Source organism: Cheilinus undulatus, linkage group 9, assembly GCF_018320785.1.
Source record: "Cheilinus undulatus linkage group 9, ASM1832078v1, whole genome shotgun sequence".
NCBI classification, from domain to species: domain Eukaryota; kingdom Metazoa; phylum Chordata; class Actinopteri; order Labriformes; family Labridae; genus Cheilinus; species Cheilinus undulatus.
In genome coordinates this window covers 31,134,333-31,151,794 of record NC_054873.1, presented here as the reverse complement: position 1 = coordinate 31,151,794, position 17,462 = coordinate 31,134,333, and the positions used below count along the sequence as shown (strand labels likewise).

The 17,462-nt window shown below is 38.9% G+C and overlaps 1 protein-coding gene across 2 annotated transcripts in view; it reads left to right on the top strand.

Annotated features, from left to right (window-relative positions):
* furinb (furin (paired basic amino acid cleaving enzyme) b) overlaps positions 1–17,462 on the top strand; it is a 133,037-nt gene that overhangs the window by 90,266 nt on the left and 25,309 nt on the right. For both annotated transcript variants that reach the window (XM_041794889.1, XM_041794888.1), the window contains 2 exons: positions 5,581–5,669; positions 9,661–9,833. In XM_041794889.1, the coding sequence (XP_041650823.1) occupies positions 5,581–5,669; positions 9,661–9,833 (262 nt within the window). The remainder of the gene's footprint in view (positions 1–5,580; positions 5,670–9,660; positions 9,834–17,462) is intronic.

Genomic DNA, 17,462 nt, shown 5'->3' with positions numbered 1-17,462 from the left:
TGGACTATGCCTTGAGCTCTTTCAACCGTTACATGTTTCTTTAATGATTAGATAAATTTTGAGATGGACTGTAATAATTCCTCATTAGGGCATTATGACATTTAAAGCTGCTGGTGGTACATATAATTGGGGGAAATGGCTCACTATATAATGAGTCCTGATTTAACCAGGGTACAGAAATAATTCTTCAGGGAGCTGTTTAACTCTCCGTCAGCTACAGCCATTTATACAGTGTGAAATCAGCCAGGTAGCAGTGAAGCTATGAAGTTAAACCTCTTGATAGCAATGCTCAGATTTTAATTGTCTTCTTGATATATAACTCCCTGCCATTATATTGTACGAAGGTCCCTGTATGAATGCATATCTGCAGTGAGAAACAAGCTCGTCACACCTGCTGATTGCTTGTTTAGTCATCACTTTGATGCTTGTAGTTGTTGACAGCTCAGTTGATGTGATAAATAATTTGTTAAGAGGCAGGATTTTACTGCACCATTTTTCTACATGATCCTCCTTCTTTGTTTCATTTTGTTCTTTGATGTCCTAAATCCTCAGCTCATTAAAAAGGAAAAACAGGAGTACATTTTGGACGAAAGCAGCCGTGATCGTCTGCTACAGTGTTTTTATAGTGAATAAAACTGAAAATTAGCAGGTGGCTAATATATGACTGTGCTCTACAGAGTCCTAATCAGCATCTCAGCTGGAGGCGTCGCCATGTTCTGACCCTGTTAAAACCACTTCGTCCCCTGCCTCTTTATCAGGGAAGGTGTGGAGATCAAAAAGGAAGTTGTTTTTGGCTCTTCTCAAACAGTGCTGTCCATGTAATTAGCTTTGTTCAGATAACATTTACGCAGTGTGACCCAGACTGGGGCGTGAATCCATACACCCCCTAATCAGGTATCTGCTCTTTAATCAGGAAGCAATCTTAATGACCTGCGTGAAATACCAAACGGTCACTCTGCATCATGTATTTGCTGTCTGATCACATCGGTTCACCCCCAGGAGTGGATAAGACACATTTAACCCATTTTGCTAACAATCCTCGTCTGGAACAATGCACAGCAGCGCAGGTTTTCACATTTTTCTCCGTCTTCTTTAGGATCTAATCTGTGGTTAGAAAGAGCACATTTGAGGGGTCTGAGTTTGTTTGTTTGTAAGGTATTTGACATCTTGATATCAATGCGTTGGGGTGCCTTTCTGATCTCTGGAACACAAGGCTGGTTTAAGATATTAATGAGCAACTCAGTGAATAATTTATGTACATCAATAACATCAAGGTTAGGCTGTGTTATTTAAGTCTTTGGCTTGTGTAGTCTATGTGTTTATCCTCAGGTTATTTTTGATTGGAAGAACCTTCATCCTGCCGCCCGTAGCCTGTACAGTCAGAGAAAACATAAGCTAAGGTAGAAGCTGATTTAAGATACCATTTTTATTATGTAACATTGTGAGACTTCTGTGTTGGCATTATATTTACTGCAGATGTTGTTTCATGATGGGTCCTGTTTACAAAAACTTATAAACTAGAATAAAGAACTGGTTGATTGCTATTCATGAAATATGCCCAAATGTTGTAGTCCAGAGGCTGTTACTGTGTAGCTTTAGCCCTCCAAGGCGCAGAAGCGTCCCCACAGCATGATGCTGCCACCACAGTGCTTCAAGGTGGGGATTGTCTGTTTGTGGTGATGTGCACTGTGTAGTGTCAGTCAAACATAGCATCTTGTCTTAAGGCCAAAAGCAAGCCTCTCTCACTAGTCTCCTTCTTGCAGTCACTCAGTTTGTGAGGACGGCCTGATCTAGGCAGATTTACTCATGTGCCATATCCCTTCCATTTTTGATGATGGATTTGAAATCTTGGAATGTTCAGTGCCTTGGAATGATTTTGTATCCATTCCTTGCCTTATACTTTACAATAAGCTTTTCTCTGGGTTGCTTGCAGTGTTCTTTTGTCCTTATGGTGTAATGGTAGCCAAGAATACTGGTTAACCAGTGACTGGACCTTCCAGACACAGGTATCTTTATACTACGATCCACTGACACACATTCACTGCATTCAGGTGATCCCCACTTCACTTGTTGTGAGACTACTAGCACCACTTGCCTGAACCTCTGTTAAATTAGGTCAGTGGCTTTAAAGGATTGAATATTTATGCAGTCACTTATTTTGCATTATATCGTTTTTGTTTATTTGACTATATACTTTTAGAAATCTGCCTTCACTATGACATTAGAGATGTACTGTAATTTTTTAGTTAAAAAGCCAAATTATATTGATCATGACTGATTTGTAAAACCGATGAAAGAGTAAGACTCCAAGGGGGTGAATACTTTTTTAAAGGCACTGTATTTACAATGTTACAATGTTACAATGTCATTTAGCAGACGCTTTTCTCCAAAGCGACGTACATTTGAGAGCAAGAACAACACAAGCAATGATCTAGACAAGAAGAAACAACATCAGTAAGTGCCATCAAGTGCTTCAGGTCCAATTGGACGCAAGTGCTGCCGTGTAGAGTTTAAGGCAGAGTACCTAAAATATACGTTGTTTATGTAGTTTTTTTGTTTGTTTGTTTGTTTGTTTGTTTGTTTTTTTGGTTTTTTTTTTGTTTGTTTTTTTTGTTTTTATGGGTTTTTTTTTGTTATTAGACAGCAACAATGAATCAAGGAAAATGTGGGATCACTAATCGCCATTCATTAGACTTTACAACAACTATTTACCAAGTACCAAGTGCTGGATCATTCCCAAAGAGCTGGGCAAAGAAATCCCAGAAGTAGAGCAGGACAGTGCGAGCTAACTATAGTTGGGAAACTCATTCAACCACTGGGGGCAGCAGTGGAGAATAGTCTGGCTGAGACTCAATCTACTACTGGGGACAACAGTAGAGAATTGCCTAGCTAAGTGCAAAGTGTTCTCTGAAGAGCTGGGTCTTTAGCCTTCTCTTGAAAGTAGACAGGGAGTCTGTAGATCGAATGGAGTTGGGTAATTCATTCCACCATTTAGGGAATTTTTATTTAATGAAAAATTTTGCAGTTTGGACCTTAGATGGAACAAAACTATATTTGAACAAAGAGACAGGGCAAAACAAAAATGTTTAAAAGAACATTATTAAAGATGTCATGGAGGACAGGCATTTTCTGTCTAGAGGTCTCAAGATATTAACAAATTTTTACTGGAAAACCAGCATTGTTATCCAAGATGATGGGATTAAGAAAAGGTTATATCTCAGGATAATAACCCATTTTTACTCATTATCACCAGATTATGGATGGAAATAGGAAATATCCAGTATAGGGGCTATAGATTGCCTATTGGTGCACAACCTGGGATCAAGTTCAGCCTGTGCCTCTTTTCCTGCAAGTTGTTTCCCACACTCTCATGCCTGTTTCTGACTCTCTCTGCTGTTGTACTTTATAAATAAAGGCATACAAGCCGAAAAATAAATGATTAACAAAAGGAGAAGAAACTATAAAAATGTAAGGCCACATAGGGTTTCTGTATATCAAGAGATCTATGTCAATATCTTAAGAAAAGAACAAAAATGTCCTCCTTATCATGGTAAAATTAAGTAGAATAAAATATTTGAATGTGTCTGCTTAGTGCTTCTCGACATCAGACTTTTGCCACATTTTTTCCTTGTGGGTCAGGACTCAAAATTAGGTCATGGAGCTGCTTTAAGTGGGTTGCAAATGTGAGCCTGGGAGGAAAAACTGTGACAAAGATTCTATGATATACGGAAGCCCTAAGCGGACATATCCTAAATATTTTTTCTAGGTGTTTTTTTTTCTTGTTACTGTGGAAATTTTGATTACTATTTCTTTGACATCTCACTTATTTGTTTCATCATTTTAGAAAACACAGCTGGTTTTCCCATGATAAATTTCTTTAGCTCTCTTGAAAACAACTAAAATGTACACATTATCCTAGGATAAATAAAAAAAAAAATTGCATGCATGTCCTCTCAGGGCACTTCAATCATGTTTTGTCTTATTTGTTCCAGGATCCAAACTGCAACATTTTGTATTTAATAAATGTAAGTAGTTGAAATTGTTTGCATATTGGGGCTGTAAATTCTCATAAAAATATAGTGGTGGGTCCTGAAGATAGAGAAGGGGAGACTGGTCACACTGGCTTTTTGAAGATTCCTAGAGGGGAAATAGTGCAGGACAGTTTTCAGTGAGGCCAGGGCATGAGTTTTTGTGCATCTATTCTGGTATTATCTGGTATTTCACCATATGGAGATAGCAATCCTCCAGTCCTTACCAGAGAAAATAATTTCCCCCAGCTTCACAGGTGAAATATTAAACTAGAATATGAGAGATTCAGATATTGAAGTTTATTTGTAGTGCAGAAGATCTTTACAATATCTCTTGGGCATTGGGGTTAATAGTTTGTTTTCCTCCCTCAGTGTGAAGCAGATGTGATGTTGTCTAAGAATTCCTCTTTTTACTGACTATTGATGACTTAAAGGTTTCGGATTTTCTGCTTCTCAGCATTCTTGTTTTTATTGTTTAAGGCTTTTGAGTGTTTCTTGTACTTCTTTATGGTTGTGTTGCAGACATAACATGGTTTCCCTGGAAGTAGCCACAACTGACCAGCAAATTTTATACAGCACATCTGTTTTTAACACGCTGTCTCTACAGAATCCAAATTATCTCCAAATGGCAGAGATGTTGTTGTTTTTGAATCTCAGTCTATTTGTATTCAGCATTACTTTACTTGTCCCTTCTCTCTCATCCACCAGGTTAAGGAACATCTCTGTCAAGTTGTACCCAGGAAAATGCTGACTAGCTGGAGATTAATGTGATTGGTTAATGTATCAAGGGCTCCACCTGATTAGTCATAAGTTACATGCTGAAAGCTTGTGTTTATGGGGTCTTTGTATGTGTGTTTTTCTATTAGTTGTCTCTCAGGTGTACTTTAGGATTAGGTCATTGTGCATTTTCATCCTTTGATAATGATGAAAATGTAGTTTATTGTTCAGGCTTTATTAAAACGTTAGTCATAATTCTGCACCATGAGTGTGTGGGTGTGTGTGGTCAGATTTGAGATACAGTGTCTGTAACTGATGCGATAACCTCACAGTTGTCATCAGAGTCTGATACAAATGTAAATAATCTGATTTTTCAATGTTGTGCAATCATGAGGGCCTTTCTTTAATTTCTTCAACATCCTACAGTGTAGGTACTACTTTGATTTGTAGTTAAATGAAGCCTATTTTACAGCCTTTGTCACTGTAAATCTGGCTCTTCATTACTACTTCATAGTCAGCTCAAAGGGTATTCACACCATGTTATTATACCTTGATTCTTCAAGCTTTCTTGCACTTGATGTTTCATTGCAAACACAAGTACTACATCTCCAAAAGGGCCACTGGGTTTATGCTCCTCTTTTGCCTGTGGTGTATTTTTAGCACCACTTCAGCTACTGTATTGTTTAAAAGCTTGGCACAGTCAAGGGAACTACCTCTTTTAACTGTCAGTATTTAGTAGAGTCACTGGGATGCCACTGTTTTATGTGTAAATACTTTCTTTTTTATCTTCCTACTCTATATACAGTATCTTATCTGTGGATCTTTCTCTCCCCAGACATGGGACTCGATGTGCAGGAGAAGTTGCTGCTGCAGCCAACAACGGTGTGTGCGGTGTGGGTGTGGCTTATAATGCTAGAATTGGAGGTGAGTGTTGCATTGGATTATTTTTCTTAATCTCGGAGTCTATCATAATTAAACTATTTTCAATGAGTCTTTATTATTTGTAATTGGAAATTAAAAACACAATAAAAATTCAGATTTAGTCTTATTAATTCCCTTGAGGCTGGGATTTCAACTGGAATCATATGAAGATGTTCTCACAGATTCATTGAGAGATTTCAGAGCTGATTTTCAGATTTTTTTTCCTGAGCCATTGACTGTCTTCAGCTGGCTGACTGACTCCCTTTGTTCAGATGCACAGTGTGCTGCAGAGATAGGACACAATGCACACTGAACTGTCCTTGATCTGTTTCCTAAGAGCTGAAAAGCTTTTGATCATTTTTTTGACAGTTTCCTCTAGAAAGTAGATCATTGCTTCTTTAAGACTGATGTTTGCCAGTGTCATGCATCTTACATAACTGCAAGAAAAAATGAGAATGTCATCATGGCTTGTTGAAAGGATTTTTTTTTTCTTTGAAGGGGTTTTATAAGATATTTTTACTTGTAAGTGCATTAGTCATAAGCAGTGCTGGTCAGCATGGCCTCCTAATGGAGGAACCAGCAGGTACAGGCATTGCATCTCAAATGGGGCCATTTGAGAGGCACTTTGGACTACATGCTTTTATGTACAACTAATTCTTTTGAAATACAATTGAGTAGGGTAGTAACATGTGATTTGCTACTTTTATATTCCTGTAAGGAGATCTATGTTATCATACATCCTAACTGTACTGCATTAAAATACAGGTGCATCTCAAAAATTTTGAATATCATGAAAAAGTTTATTTTTTTCCTGTGATTAAATTCAGGTTTTTGAAACTTTCAAGATTGTTTGTCTCAAACTTGATGATTACCGCTTACAGCTCACAAAAATCTAAAATCCACTATCTTAAAGAGTCCAAAGAAGCATTTATAATACCGAAATGCTGACCTTCTGGAAAATGATGTTCATTTATGCACACAGTAATTGGTTACAGCTCCTTTTGCACAAATTACTGCATCTATACGATGTGGCATGGAGCCAATCAGTCTGTGGCACTGCTGATTGTTTTGAGGCCCAGGTTGTTTTAAAAGCAGCCTTCAGCACGCCTGTATTGTTGAGTCTGGTGTCTCTCATCCTCCTCTTCACATTTCCCTGGAGATTCCTTATGGGGCTCAGGTCAGGCCAGTTGGCTGGCCAGTCAAACACATTAACACCATGGTGAGCAGGCCAGATTCTGGTAGTTGTGGCTTCATTGTGGGCAGGTGCCAAGTCCTGCTGGAAAAGGAAATCAGTATTTCCATAATGCTTCTCAGCAGATGGAAGCATGACGTGCTCTAAAATCTCCTGGTAGACAGCTGACAGAGTTAGTTATCTAGTTCTGTTATTATTCTGTTCTTTAATGTTGGCTAGCAAACAGAATTTATATACCCTGCAACCATTGTCTGGCTATAGTACAGCATCACAGCCATGTGGTGATAAATAAAGTAATAGACAAAATATACACTTAGATAAGATAAAAGAAACCTGGAATATTTAATTTTTATTAACAATTTTATTTTGCATATTTGGTGCATGTAAATGTTTTAGATAATCAAATAAATTTTACTTATAGAGATAACCACGGTGGAAAGAGAAGATTCTTGATTCAACAGGTCAGTAATCAGGCCTGAGTGGCAAGTAAAATTGAACAGCTTTCCAAAAAAGGTGGTTAACTCATGATTTATCAAGGTGTGGCAATTACTTTTTCACAGGTAGGTTTAGATGGCTTTTTTCCCCTTAATAAATTAAATAATCATTTTAAACCTGCATTTGGTATTTACTCAGGTTATCTCTGTCTATTAAATTTGGTTTGATCTGAAACATTAAAGTAACAAATGTGAAAAAATAAGCAATCAGGAAGGGGGAAAATACTTTTTTTTTTCACAGCAGTGTATTCTGGATATACTGAATATTAATACCCTAAAATCATGTCCCATCCCCAGTAACCCACTTAAAAAATGAACTATACCTTTAAGACTTAAGCATTATGTTTATTACAAGGTGAGTTCAACCTTTTTTATATTCAAATAACCTCTGAAACTTGGCCTGAAATTTAAATCTTTCCTCTGCCAATTTCATAAAAGCAAACTCAATTTTTTAAGAGTTTTCTTGAGTCCCTTGTGATAAGAGAACAACTTTAGTCTAGTATTATACAGAAGCCAAAAAAACCTCACTCACAGTGGAGCCCTTCTCATACAGCCCTGTAAATCTTCTACCTAAGAAAAGCGCAATCCTCTCAGAGCAGTGTCTTGTTTAAACAGTAATGAAGCTGTCATCACACAGATATGCATTAAAACAAAGATATTCACAGAGGTTCATTAAAATTAAAGCTGTGATCACAAATTAAGTCTGAAATGTTTTTTTCTGTCTCATCTATTAAATAATCTTTGCGCTTGATAAAGTTTTCCATGGAGGCTTTTGGATTTTTTGTCACCAAACAATCTGTCAGTGACACGATGGCAGCCAACAGGACTCAGCGGAGCCCTGAGCAGCCTCGCTCACAGATGTTCCTCATAACTCCCCTTCTTTGTCTTCATTACTATTCATCTCCCGACAGAGCCACGCTTTGGCCCCCGCTCTCATAAATAACTCCACTGTGAATCTGTTCACGTCATTTGGGGTCACTGGATTGTTTATAAACAGCTGCGATTTACTTCCAAATACAATTGTTAGTGTGTGTGTGAGAGCATGTGAACTCACGAGGATGGCTAGATGTGTGTATCCTGCCTGAGCAGTGATCTGTGATTAGAGCTAAAAACCTGTAATTGACCCTACTTGGCTCAGATTGTGTTCCTCCCCCTCCTACTGTACTTGTGTGTACTACACATGCACCTACACACTGATAGCTGCTTTGCTACCTGCTACCTCTGACTCAGTCGCTGCAGGGAACTCACACTTCAGTTTCTTAATAAGGAACCGTCGAGCCGCAGGAAGTTGATGGGAATTGTTACGACAGTTATTATCATTACTGCAGCAATACAGCCGCTGCATAATGATCACCAAACAAACACTGTGCTTTGAGTCGCATGTTTAGCCCAGTTAATTGTATTTTTTTAAACTACTCAGTATTCAAACTTGGGCCACACACAGTCGCGACGCCAACTGAGTGATTACAGCTTTGGCTCCTTCCCCACTGGCGTGTGTTTGTGCCTGCAGGGCCAGACAGGTTGTCTAGAATGGATTATTGAAGTCTTAATGCAGACGTCGGCAGTTGTGCTGTTGCCTTGGAGGTCTAGGGGTCCTCTCCCAGTAATGGACCTTGGTGGAGGGTGGTTTCATTTCACAGCACTCTACAGCTATTAATGTTCAGGGGACTGATCTGAGGCTGCTCACTTCAAAGAGCTCAGACTTTGCCACGTTCAGGTATGATCAGATGAAAGGTGACATTTGGTGCTACCCCGTGGACACAGCAGTCTGCTGGGGGCTTTGTACACTCTGGTGGTGGGAGTGTACGTGTGGCTCCCTGTTATCTCCAGTCTCCTTGTCCTTTCTGTGCCTTCACAGGGGTCAGGAACTGGCCTGTCTTGGTTTAACAGCCAGCTGGGTTTTTTGTTTATGTGACAGCGGAACAGTGTCGTATCTGTCAGAGCAGCTTTGTAGGCTAAGTCATTAAAACTAGAACTCTGGAAAGCCTTTGGTTTTTCTTGTGATGTCTTCGGTTTGTTAGACACTTTTTTCTGTGGTTTGTTGTGTATTTGTTTGTTTTTGTAGCAGGAGATAAAACTGGCATTTGCGGTCCAGAGATTTCTTTCGGTTTTGTTCTGACAAGTTTTCTGTTCCTGTCATCTCACGCTGTGATTTTTTCAGGTTTGACACCTCTCCTCCCATCGGAGGCTTAAATTCATACGCTCAGTATCTCTTTACCATCTGTCATTCTGTCACTTTCTCCACTACTTTTCATGTCTTTAGTTTTATAAACCTCATTTTCACTGCAGCAAGTGTTTCTTCTTACAGGAGTTCGGATGTTGGATGGGGAGGTGACAGACGTGGTGGAGGCTCACTCACTCAGCCTAAACTCTCAGCACATCCATATTTACAGTGCCAGCTGGGGCCCAGAGGACGACGGCAAGTCACTGGACGGTCCTGCCAAGCTGGCTAAAGAGGCTTTCCTCCAGGGAATCACCAAGGTCAGTCAGAGCTAATCATGAACAACTTTAGCATCACTATCAAACTCACATCAGCTGGTTAGAAATAGATTGTACCAGTTTGATATTTTAGCATTTAATCTTTGTTCTAAAATAGAGATAAAAATATGAATACCATTTCTGTCTTGTAAGTATGACTTTAAAGCCAGCAGAGAGTTGTCTGAGCTTTATAGAAACTGTCAGCATGTGAAAATAACTGCATAACAAAATCCACCAGAGTTTCTCTAAAGGTCACCGATCTTAGCCGGTACAAAAACTAAACCATAAAAACATAATTTGACATTTTACATGTCTCATGAGCTTAGCTTTTTCTTTTTAAGTTTAGTGTCAAAGTCAATCACTTCTTCAAAAACTGGCTACAGGAACGTTGAATTGAAGTTGGAATTTGCATGAAATAACTGGTCAGGGGAAGAAATAAGTTTGGACTCATTGTAAGTCTTGGAAAATTAAAAAAAAAACAGACTTTTGGGCTACACAAGGAAAGGTAAAATAATTGTCATTTCAAATGAGAGCCTGGCAGCTGGTTTCAGCCAGAAAATATTACACCTGTGCTTCTCTTAAAAAAAAAAAAAAAAAAGTAGCTTGGCATTTTGTAGCGGATTCTCAGTGACAGCAATTTTGTCACCTTTGGACAGAGCAAAACTAGACAATTTTTTGTTTCTTCCTTTTATGCTAAGCTGGCAAACTGATGGCTTCCAGTGTTCAAATCATTAATGAAAATAAGTCAAGGTTAAAACCTAGTACATGGCTGACTGCAACTATCTGGGATGCCTGTTGAAATGCTGAACTGAGCTGTGTGTTTTGGTGGAGTGATTGGTTTTTGAGGTGTGTAATTGTTCTGTCCTTTATGTCTGTGGGTTGAGAATTGAAGTCCCAAAAGTTTAAAACATTAAGGTCTGTTGGCAGTAGACAGTTAACCTGACACACCAGATAGACTGTTTCATATATCCATTGCATGAATATATTTTATACTCATCTAGGAAAGCTCCCATAGAAAGAGTTTGGGAAGGGCATTGGAGAAATGTTCTGTCTGTTCCATTCATGACTGGCCAATCAGAGTGACGAGACAAAATGACGTTGTGCGCAGGCGCCCTCTTGAGCTGACAGGCTACTGCTACCGTACATTGAATGGCAGGGTATCTCAGTGAATAACAGTGATGCCAAGGCCGGTGGGTGGGGCGTACAAAAACATCTTCTTTGCCAAGATAAGCTTATGGTTTGGCTCTTTGCTCTTGTTTTAAAAGGAAATGTGGTCCAGTTTCACTTAAACTGTTGCTGTCCTAAATCTACATCTGAGCTAACAGCTACCACAGCAGCAGCCATTGGATACCCCATCCGTAACGACTGCAAACCTATGCTGTAGCAGACTAGGGCAAGAGCGAGAATATCTTTCTCTGTCATGAAAACCTTTCAGTGTTGCTCCCTGCCCTTGTTTTAATAAAGAAACGTTGTCCAGTTCTAGCAAAACTGCTGCAGTGGCTAAGTCTGAGCTAATCACTCTACTAGCAGTCATTGTATACAACCACTAACCCTTTCCCCCAGAACTATCATGTACTCATGCTGAAGCAGGACGGCAGAAGAGAGAAAACATCTTTCAAATCATGAAAAGCTTGTAGTGTTGTTTTTATTCTCTATTTCATACAGAAACGTGGTCCAGTTCTAGTTAATTTGATGCTATGCTAAAGCTACATCCAAGGAAATCACCACATTGGAGGCAGCCATTACATACAGCTTTGAGTACAACTAACCCTGCCAATAGTGCAGCTCTGGTGGTCAGCCAAAGATAGAGAAGTAAAGAGAGTTTAAGTTATTCTAAGTGCTTCTTTTATTATTGTAGTTGTAGCAAACATTGCATAGTGTGTGCACAGTGTTAATTGAAGATGTGACACACACACACACAAAAAAAATACATGGAGATTTGATTTGAAGTGCTGTTAAAAAGCTCAGTTTGAGTCAGAGTCAAGGCCGGTTCAGGCTACACAAATTCACCAAGACTTTTGCTCAACTGCATCATCATAGCTCATCATCAAACATTCGACCTGATTATGAGTGTCGGGGAAGACCAGCACTCTTGTAGTCTGACATAATCAGGGATGCATTCAAGATGCCATACGATCACAATTCAACAAGTCTAGGATGTCAGAATTATTCTTGCATCATCTCAATAACATGTATCCTGACGCCTACCAATAGAAGAGCATTTTCTCTCCATCTTTGCATCATCACTTAGCAGTCCTCACTTTTTCTCCCTCATGGCATCCTATGTGTACATAGAGTGAAAACATTTGTTTTAGATAGGCTAATTGGGCTTGTATCACATTCATACCTCATGTTCTTTTTGAAGGATAGCTGGTCCATACTTTCCAACTCTTGACACATTGGAACTAGTCCATAATTGTTATCCATAATCCATAATCTAGTCCTGAATTGTTTCTTGTTTGTTGTTTTCTTCTTTTCAAAACAAAAGACTGGCATCACAAAGAGCGCTTCAGTTGTGGTGATGATTGACAGTCTTTGACCCGCCTCCTACTACACAGTAGTGGAGATAGTTGTGGCGACAGCATACTATGATTGGTCGAGATCACACTTGTAGTGTGGTCATTCTGTCAGCAAAGACAGGACAGAATTTTTGTTGCATAGTCTGATATGGCGCTGTTATGAAAGACGTCACACATCAGATGTAAATATTGCTAGTGCCACCTCAATCTCAAAAACTTTGTCACTCAGTTCTCTCTTGCTAATCGTAACATCAACCATTTGCACGCTATTAGACCAAGCCAGTCAATGGAGGGCAAAGGATGATGGGTCTGAAAGGGTTCTTACATCCCTTCGCTCTGCTCCACTAAAAACCTCTTTTTGCCCTGGGGACCTGTCTACCTATCTATCTTGTGTAACCGCCACATGTCCACGACAACATTGAGATGCTTCTGCTACTACAATACTGTGATCATAAAAATACTGTTACATCTCTGTTAAAATGTGACTAAAACCAATCAGTATTTCCTCAAAAGACTAAACTAAATTTAAAGAATATTTGCCAAAATTAGCAATGCTAGCTTCAGCTGTATGTAAGAAGTGTAACTTAAGTTACCCAAAGTTTCAATTCCTCTAAGTTGCATAAAGAAAAATGTTCTGTATTGCTACTAAAAACATCTTACCAAAATCTGAGGTGTGAACGTACTGTATATCCAAATGCACAACCCTGCTGACTCAGTCATAAGCTAGAATGTCTGTGAGATGTACTGTAGAAAAGGACAACTCAAGGTTAGCTTGTTAATTACCCTCTAAGTAGTCCTTCAGAGTTTGGTAGAGTGAGACATTAAAGAGTATGACTTATTGTCTCAGGCTAATGTCATCATTCCTCATGTGTCAGCATGCTACATCAGAGACTTCAGTGGCACAGCTGAATGATGAATGTAAAGGGGGAGAAAATAGAAAATGAGCAGCGAGCACTGACGCCGAACAATAGCAGAATTCAAAGAAGGCAGCAATTAGCGTATAAATGAGTGAAACTACAGATTTTCTGTGGAAAAGAATGATTCATAAGTCCCATCACAAAATGTGAGGCGCTCCACATATCACGGCGTGTTAGTGAGGAAAAATTGCCTGTCAGCAGCACAACAGGATCTATCTGGTTCAGCGTGTGTTCTCCTAGTGGAGAGATAACCCCTGGCACTGAGGTGTTATCATGTGGTTGGTGTAACCTGTAGTTAAAGCAGCATCAGGTTGGAAATGCGGATGAAAGGTTTAGAGTATTATTAAAAGCTCAGGACTCTGTGCTACAAGGATACTGTATGATTCAGACAGCATCATACACACTGCTTTTTCAAGGATATAAATGTCACAGTCCATTAGAAACATGAAATGGATAATCCTGTTAAAAAAAAAAAACCTCTAAACAAGATAATTTAGAATCAGTGATGAGGGCAAATTGAGGTCCCTGTGATTCTTAATCCTTTACAATCTGATCAACACTGCCATGACAGCATTCATAAGGAAGCGAAACTCCCCGTGTCTTTGTGTTTCTGTGGAGTGTGAAGCCAAAATAGTGGAACTGACAGTGTAATGGGACTTTTATTTTCTTAACAGCCAGGGCCAAGACTTGAGCAGGCAGAGAGCAGAACAGACAGACAATCACAATCTCTAACAAAAACAGGAGCAGCAAAACATGTTCTTTGCTTTTTTTTCCATCAAACACTCTCCCTGAAAGCAGCAAGGTAACTTTCCCCTTTCAGGTTTTCTGTTTCTGTTTGTGATGAAGAGAGGAGGAGGAGGCAAGGGAACACATCTGTTTTCTTTCACCTTATTAATTTGTTCCTCACCATTGCCTGTTTCATTGTTTCCGCTCTTTGTATGAGAGATGTAAAAGAGGTCCCTCCACTCTCTTTTATCTCTTTCCTGCATCATACGCATTTCTTGCTTTCTTGTTGTCTGCTCTATAATGAATGTGTCATCGGCTCACTTGGTTCAGACTGTAGGTGGAAGAGGAAAAGTTTTCATCTCAAAGTTTTATAAGGAAGTTATGGTTCAGTGCAGCTTGTTTCACCGTCAGCAGGATTACAGAAAAACTAATGGCCTCATTTTCATAAAACTTTGGACGGGTGAAGCCTGAGCAAAGAAAGTTTCATTAAATCTTGTATTACATATGCACTATAGGGCTATACATCTTCATTACATCATTATCCTGGCATGAACTTTCAAAATTACGGTGCCTCCAAGGGACATGGGTGGAAAAAAATTGTTTTAGGCGAGCATCATAAACTACAGCCATGGATGAAAGTATTGGCACCCCTGGAATTTTTCCAGAAAATTCACCATTTCTCCCAGAAATTGTTGCAATTTCAAATGTTTTTGGTATTCACGTTTATTTTATTTGTGTGCATTGGAACAACACAAAAAAACTGAAGAAAAGCCAAAACTGACATAATTTTACACAAAACTTAAAAAACTGGGCTGGACAAAATTGTTGGCATCCTCAACTTAATATTTGGTTGCACACCCTTGGGAAAAAATAACTGAAACCAATCATTTCCTATAACCATCAATAAGCGTCTTACTCCTCTCAACTGGAATTTTGGACCACTCTTCTTTTGCAAGCTGCTCCAGGTCTCTCAGATTTGAAGGTTGCTTCTTGCAACAGCAGTTTTAAGATCTCTCCATAGGTGTTCGATGGGATTTAGATCCGGACTCATTGCTGGCCACTTCAGAATTCTCCAGCGTTTTGTCTCCAAGCATTTCTTGGTACTTTTTAAGGTATGCTTGGGGTCATTGTCCTGCTGGAACACCCATGACCTCTGACACAGATCCAGCTTTCTGACACTCAGCCCTACATTGCAGCCCAAAATCTTTTGATCATCTCCAGATTTCATGATTCCTTGCACACATTCAAGGCACCCAGTGCCAGACGCAGCAAAACAACCCTAAAACATCTTTGAACCTCCACCATGTTTGACTGTAGGTACTGTATTCTTTTCTTTCTAGGCCTCATTCTGTTTTCTGTAAACAGTAGAATGATGGGCTTTTCCAAAAAGCTCTACCTTAGTCTCATCTGTCCTCAAAATGTTCTCCTAGAAGGATTGAGGCTTACTCAGGTACATTTTTGCAAACTCCAGTCTGGCTTTTTTATGTCTCTTTGTCAGCAGTGGGGTTCTCCTCAGTCTCCTGCCATAGCGCTTCGTCGTATTCAGATTACGACATATGGTGCAAGCTGACACTTTTGCTCCCTGAGTCAGCAGGACAGCCTGAATTTGTGTGGAAGTTGACTGAGGATGTTTATCCACCATTCCAACTACCCTGCGTTGCATTCTTTTGTCAATTTTTTTCTTCCTTCCACGTCCAGGGAGATTAGCCACAGTTACATGGGTTATAAACTTCTTGATTATGTTATGCACAGTAGACAAAGGAATTCAAGATCTCTGGAAATGGTCTTGACACCTTGAGATTGTTCTTATTTTTCCACAATTTTGTTTCTTAAGTCCTCAGAAAATTCTCGGCTCTTCTTTCTCTTCTCCATGCTCGGTGTGACACACAGGCACACAGCACAAAGGTTGAGTCAAATTTTATACATTCTAATTGGCCTTAGGTGTGATTTTTATATTGCCAGCACCTGTTACTGCCACAGGTGAGTTTAAATGAGCATCACATGCTTGAAATAAAATGATTTACCCACAGTTTTAAAAGGGTGTAAATAATAATTGTGTGGCCCATTTTTTAGTTTTGTGTAAAATTATGTCAATTTTGGCTTTTTTCTTCTGTTTTTGTGTTGTTCTAATGCGCATAAAGGAAATAAACAGATGTATACCAGAAACATTTGAAATTGCGACAATTTCTGGGAGAAATGGTGTATTTTCTGGAAAAATTCCAGGGGTGCCAATACTTTTGTCGATGACTGTATGTCATGCTCACAAGAAAATACTATCTTTTGTTCACTCAAAACTTTCTGGTGTATAACCACAAACTTTGTTTTTTTAGTAAATATTCCTTTAGAAACTCTGTACACAATCAAGACATTGCAAGAGTTTAAATCAATTTCAGTAGATAAAGAAAGTGTTAACAAGCAACACTTCATCATTCAGCATTCTTACATTTTGTCTTCTGGATGGAGATTTGAAGATAATGGCTGTGATTTCACAACATTTTGATGAAGTCAGATGAAGCTCAAGCTGGCTCTTTGCAATCCTCTGGTGAAAATCCAGTGGTGGAAAAATGAAGCTCCGAGATTTGGTCTGGACTCAGGAGGGAAAATTTTGCAAAGACAGGCAATGTGTAAAAAATGAAGAACAGCAGATAGAGAAAAACAACTGAAGTTGCAGTACTATGCTCTCTTCATTTGTTGCTATTTCTCATCTGATATTGTATTTGCAATATTAAACAATGTGATTATTTTTTAATATTTTTCTGATATCACTTATATCTATGATGTGCCCACTTATGAGCAATTATACAGAACACGCTATAATTGTAACTCAGTAATGTCTACCTTGTACTTAGTCTTTCATTACAGCTTTTTTAAACAAGCTGCCATTTTTAATACATGCCTACATTTTGCCTACCTTCCTTTGTTTTGTTTAGTTTTTTCAACACAGCTCAGTCCCCACCCCAACCACATTCATACATTAAAACTTAAAAAAAAATGCTTTTGACCTTGTGCAAGATTACATTTGTCTGACAACATTAAACACACTGAATAAATACTGAATACTTTTTCTGAGTACAGTAGGTAGATACACGACAATAATCTTCATGTTGGAATGAATGTTAGGTAAAATTAGTCTGCTCTCTGACCAAGCCTTTTTGTAAATAAAAACTCAGTGCACACTCATACAGGTGAAGCTAAAAGCAGCAAGCACTGATAGATATTTAGGGAAAAAGTTTGGATGCTTTAGATAGCACGGTAGACTGTGAATTATATTGGCAGATATCAGTAGTACAATGGTTTTCCTGGTATAACTATAGTATGCTTGCTGCCAGGTATAGTTGTAAACATATTTTTTTAGTTTTCAGTTTTAAACACAAAGGAATTCCACAGTCACTGAATATCACAGTGTGGTGTGAAAAAATAAGATACAACATACAAACACCTCCTTCTAACTCCAGTTGTTTTTCCCACTT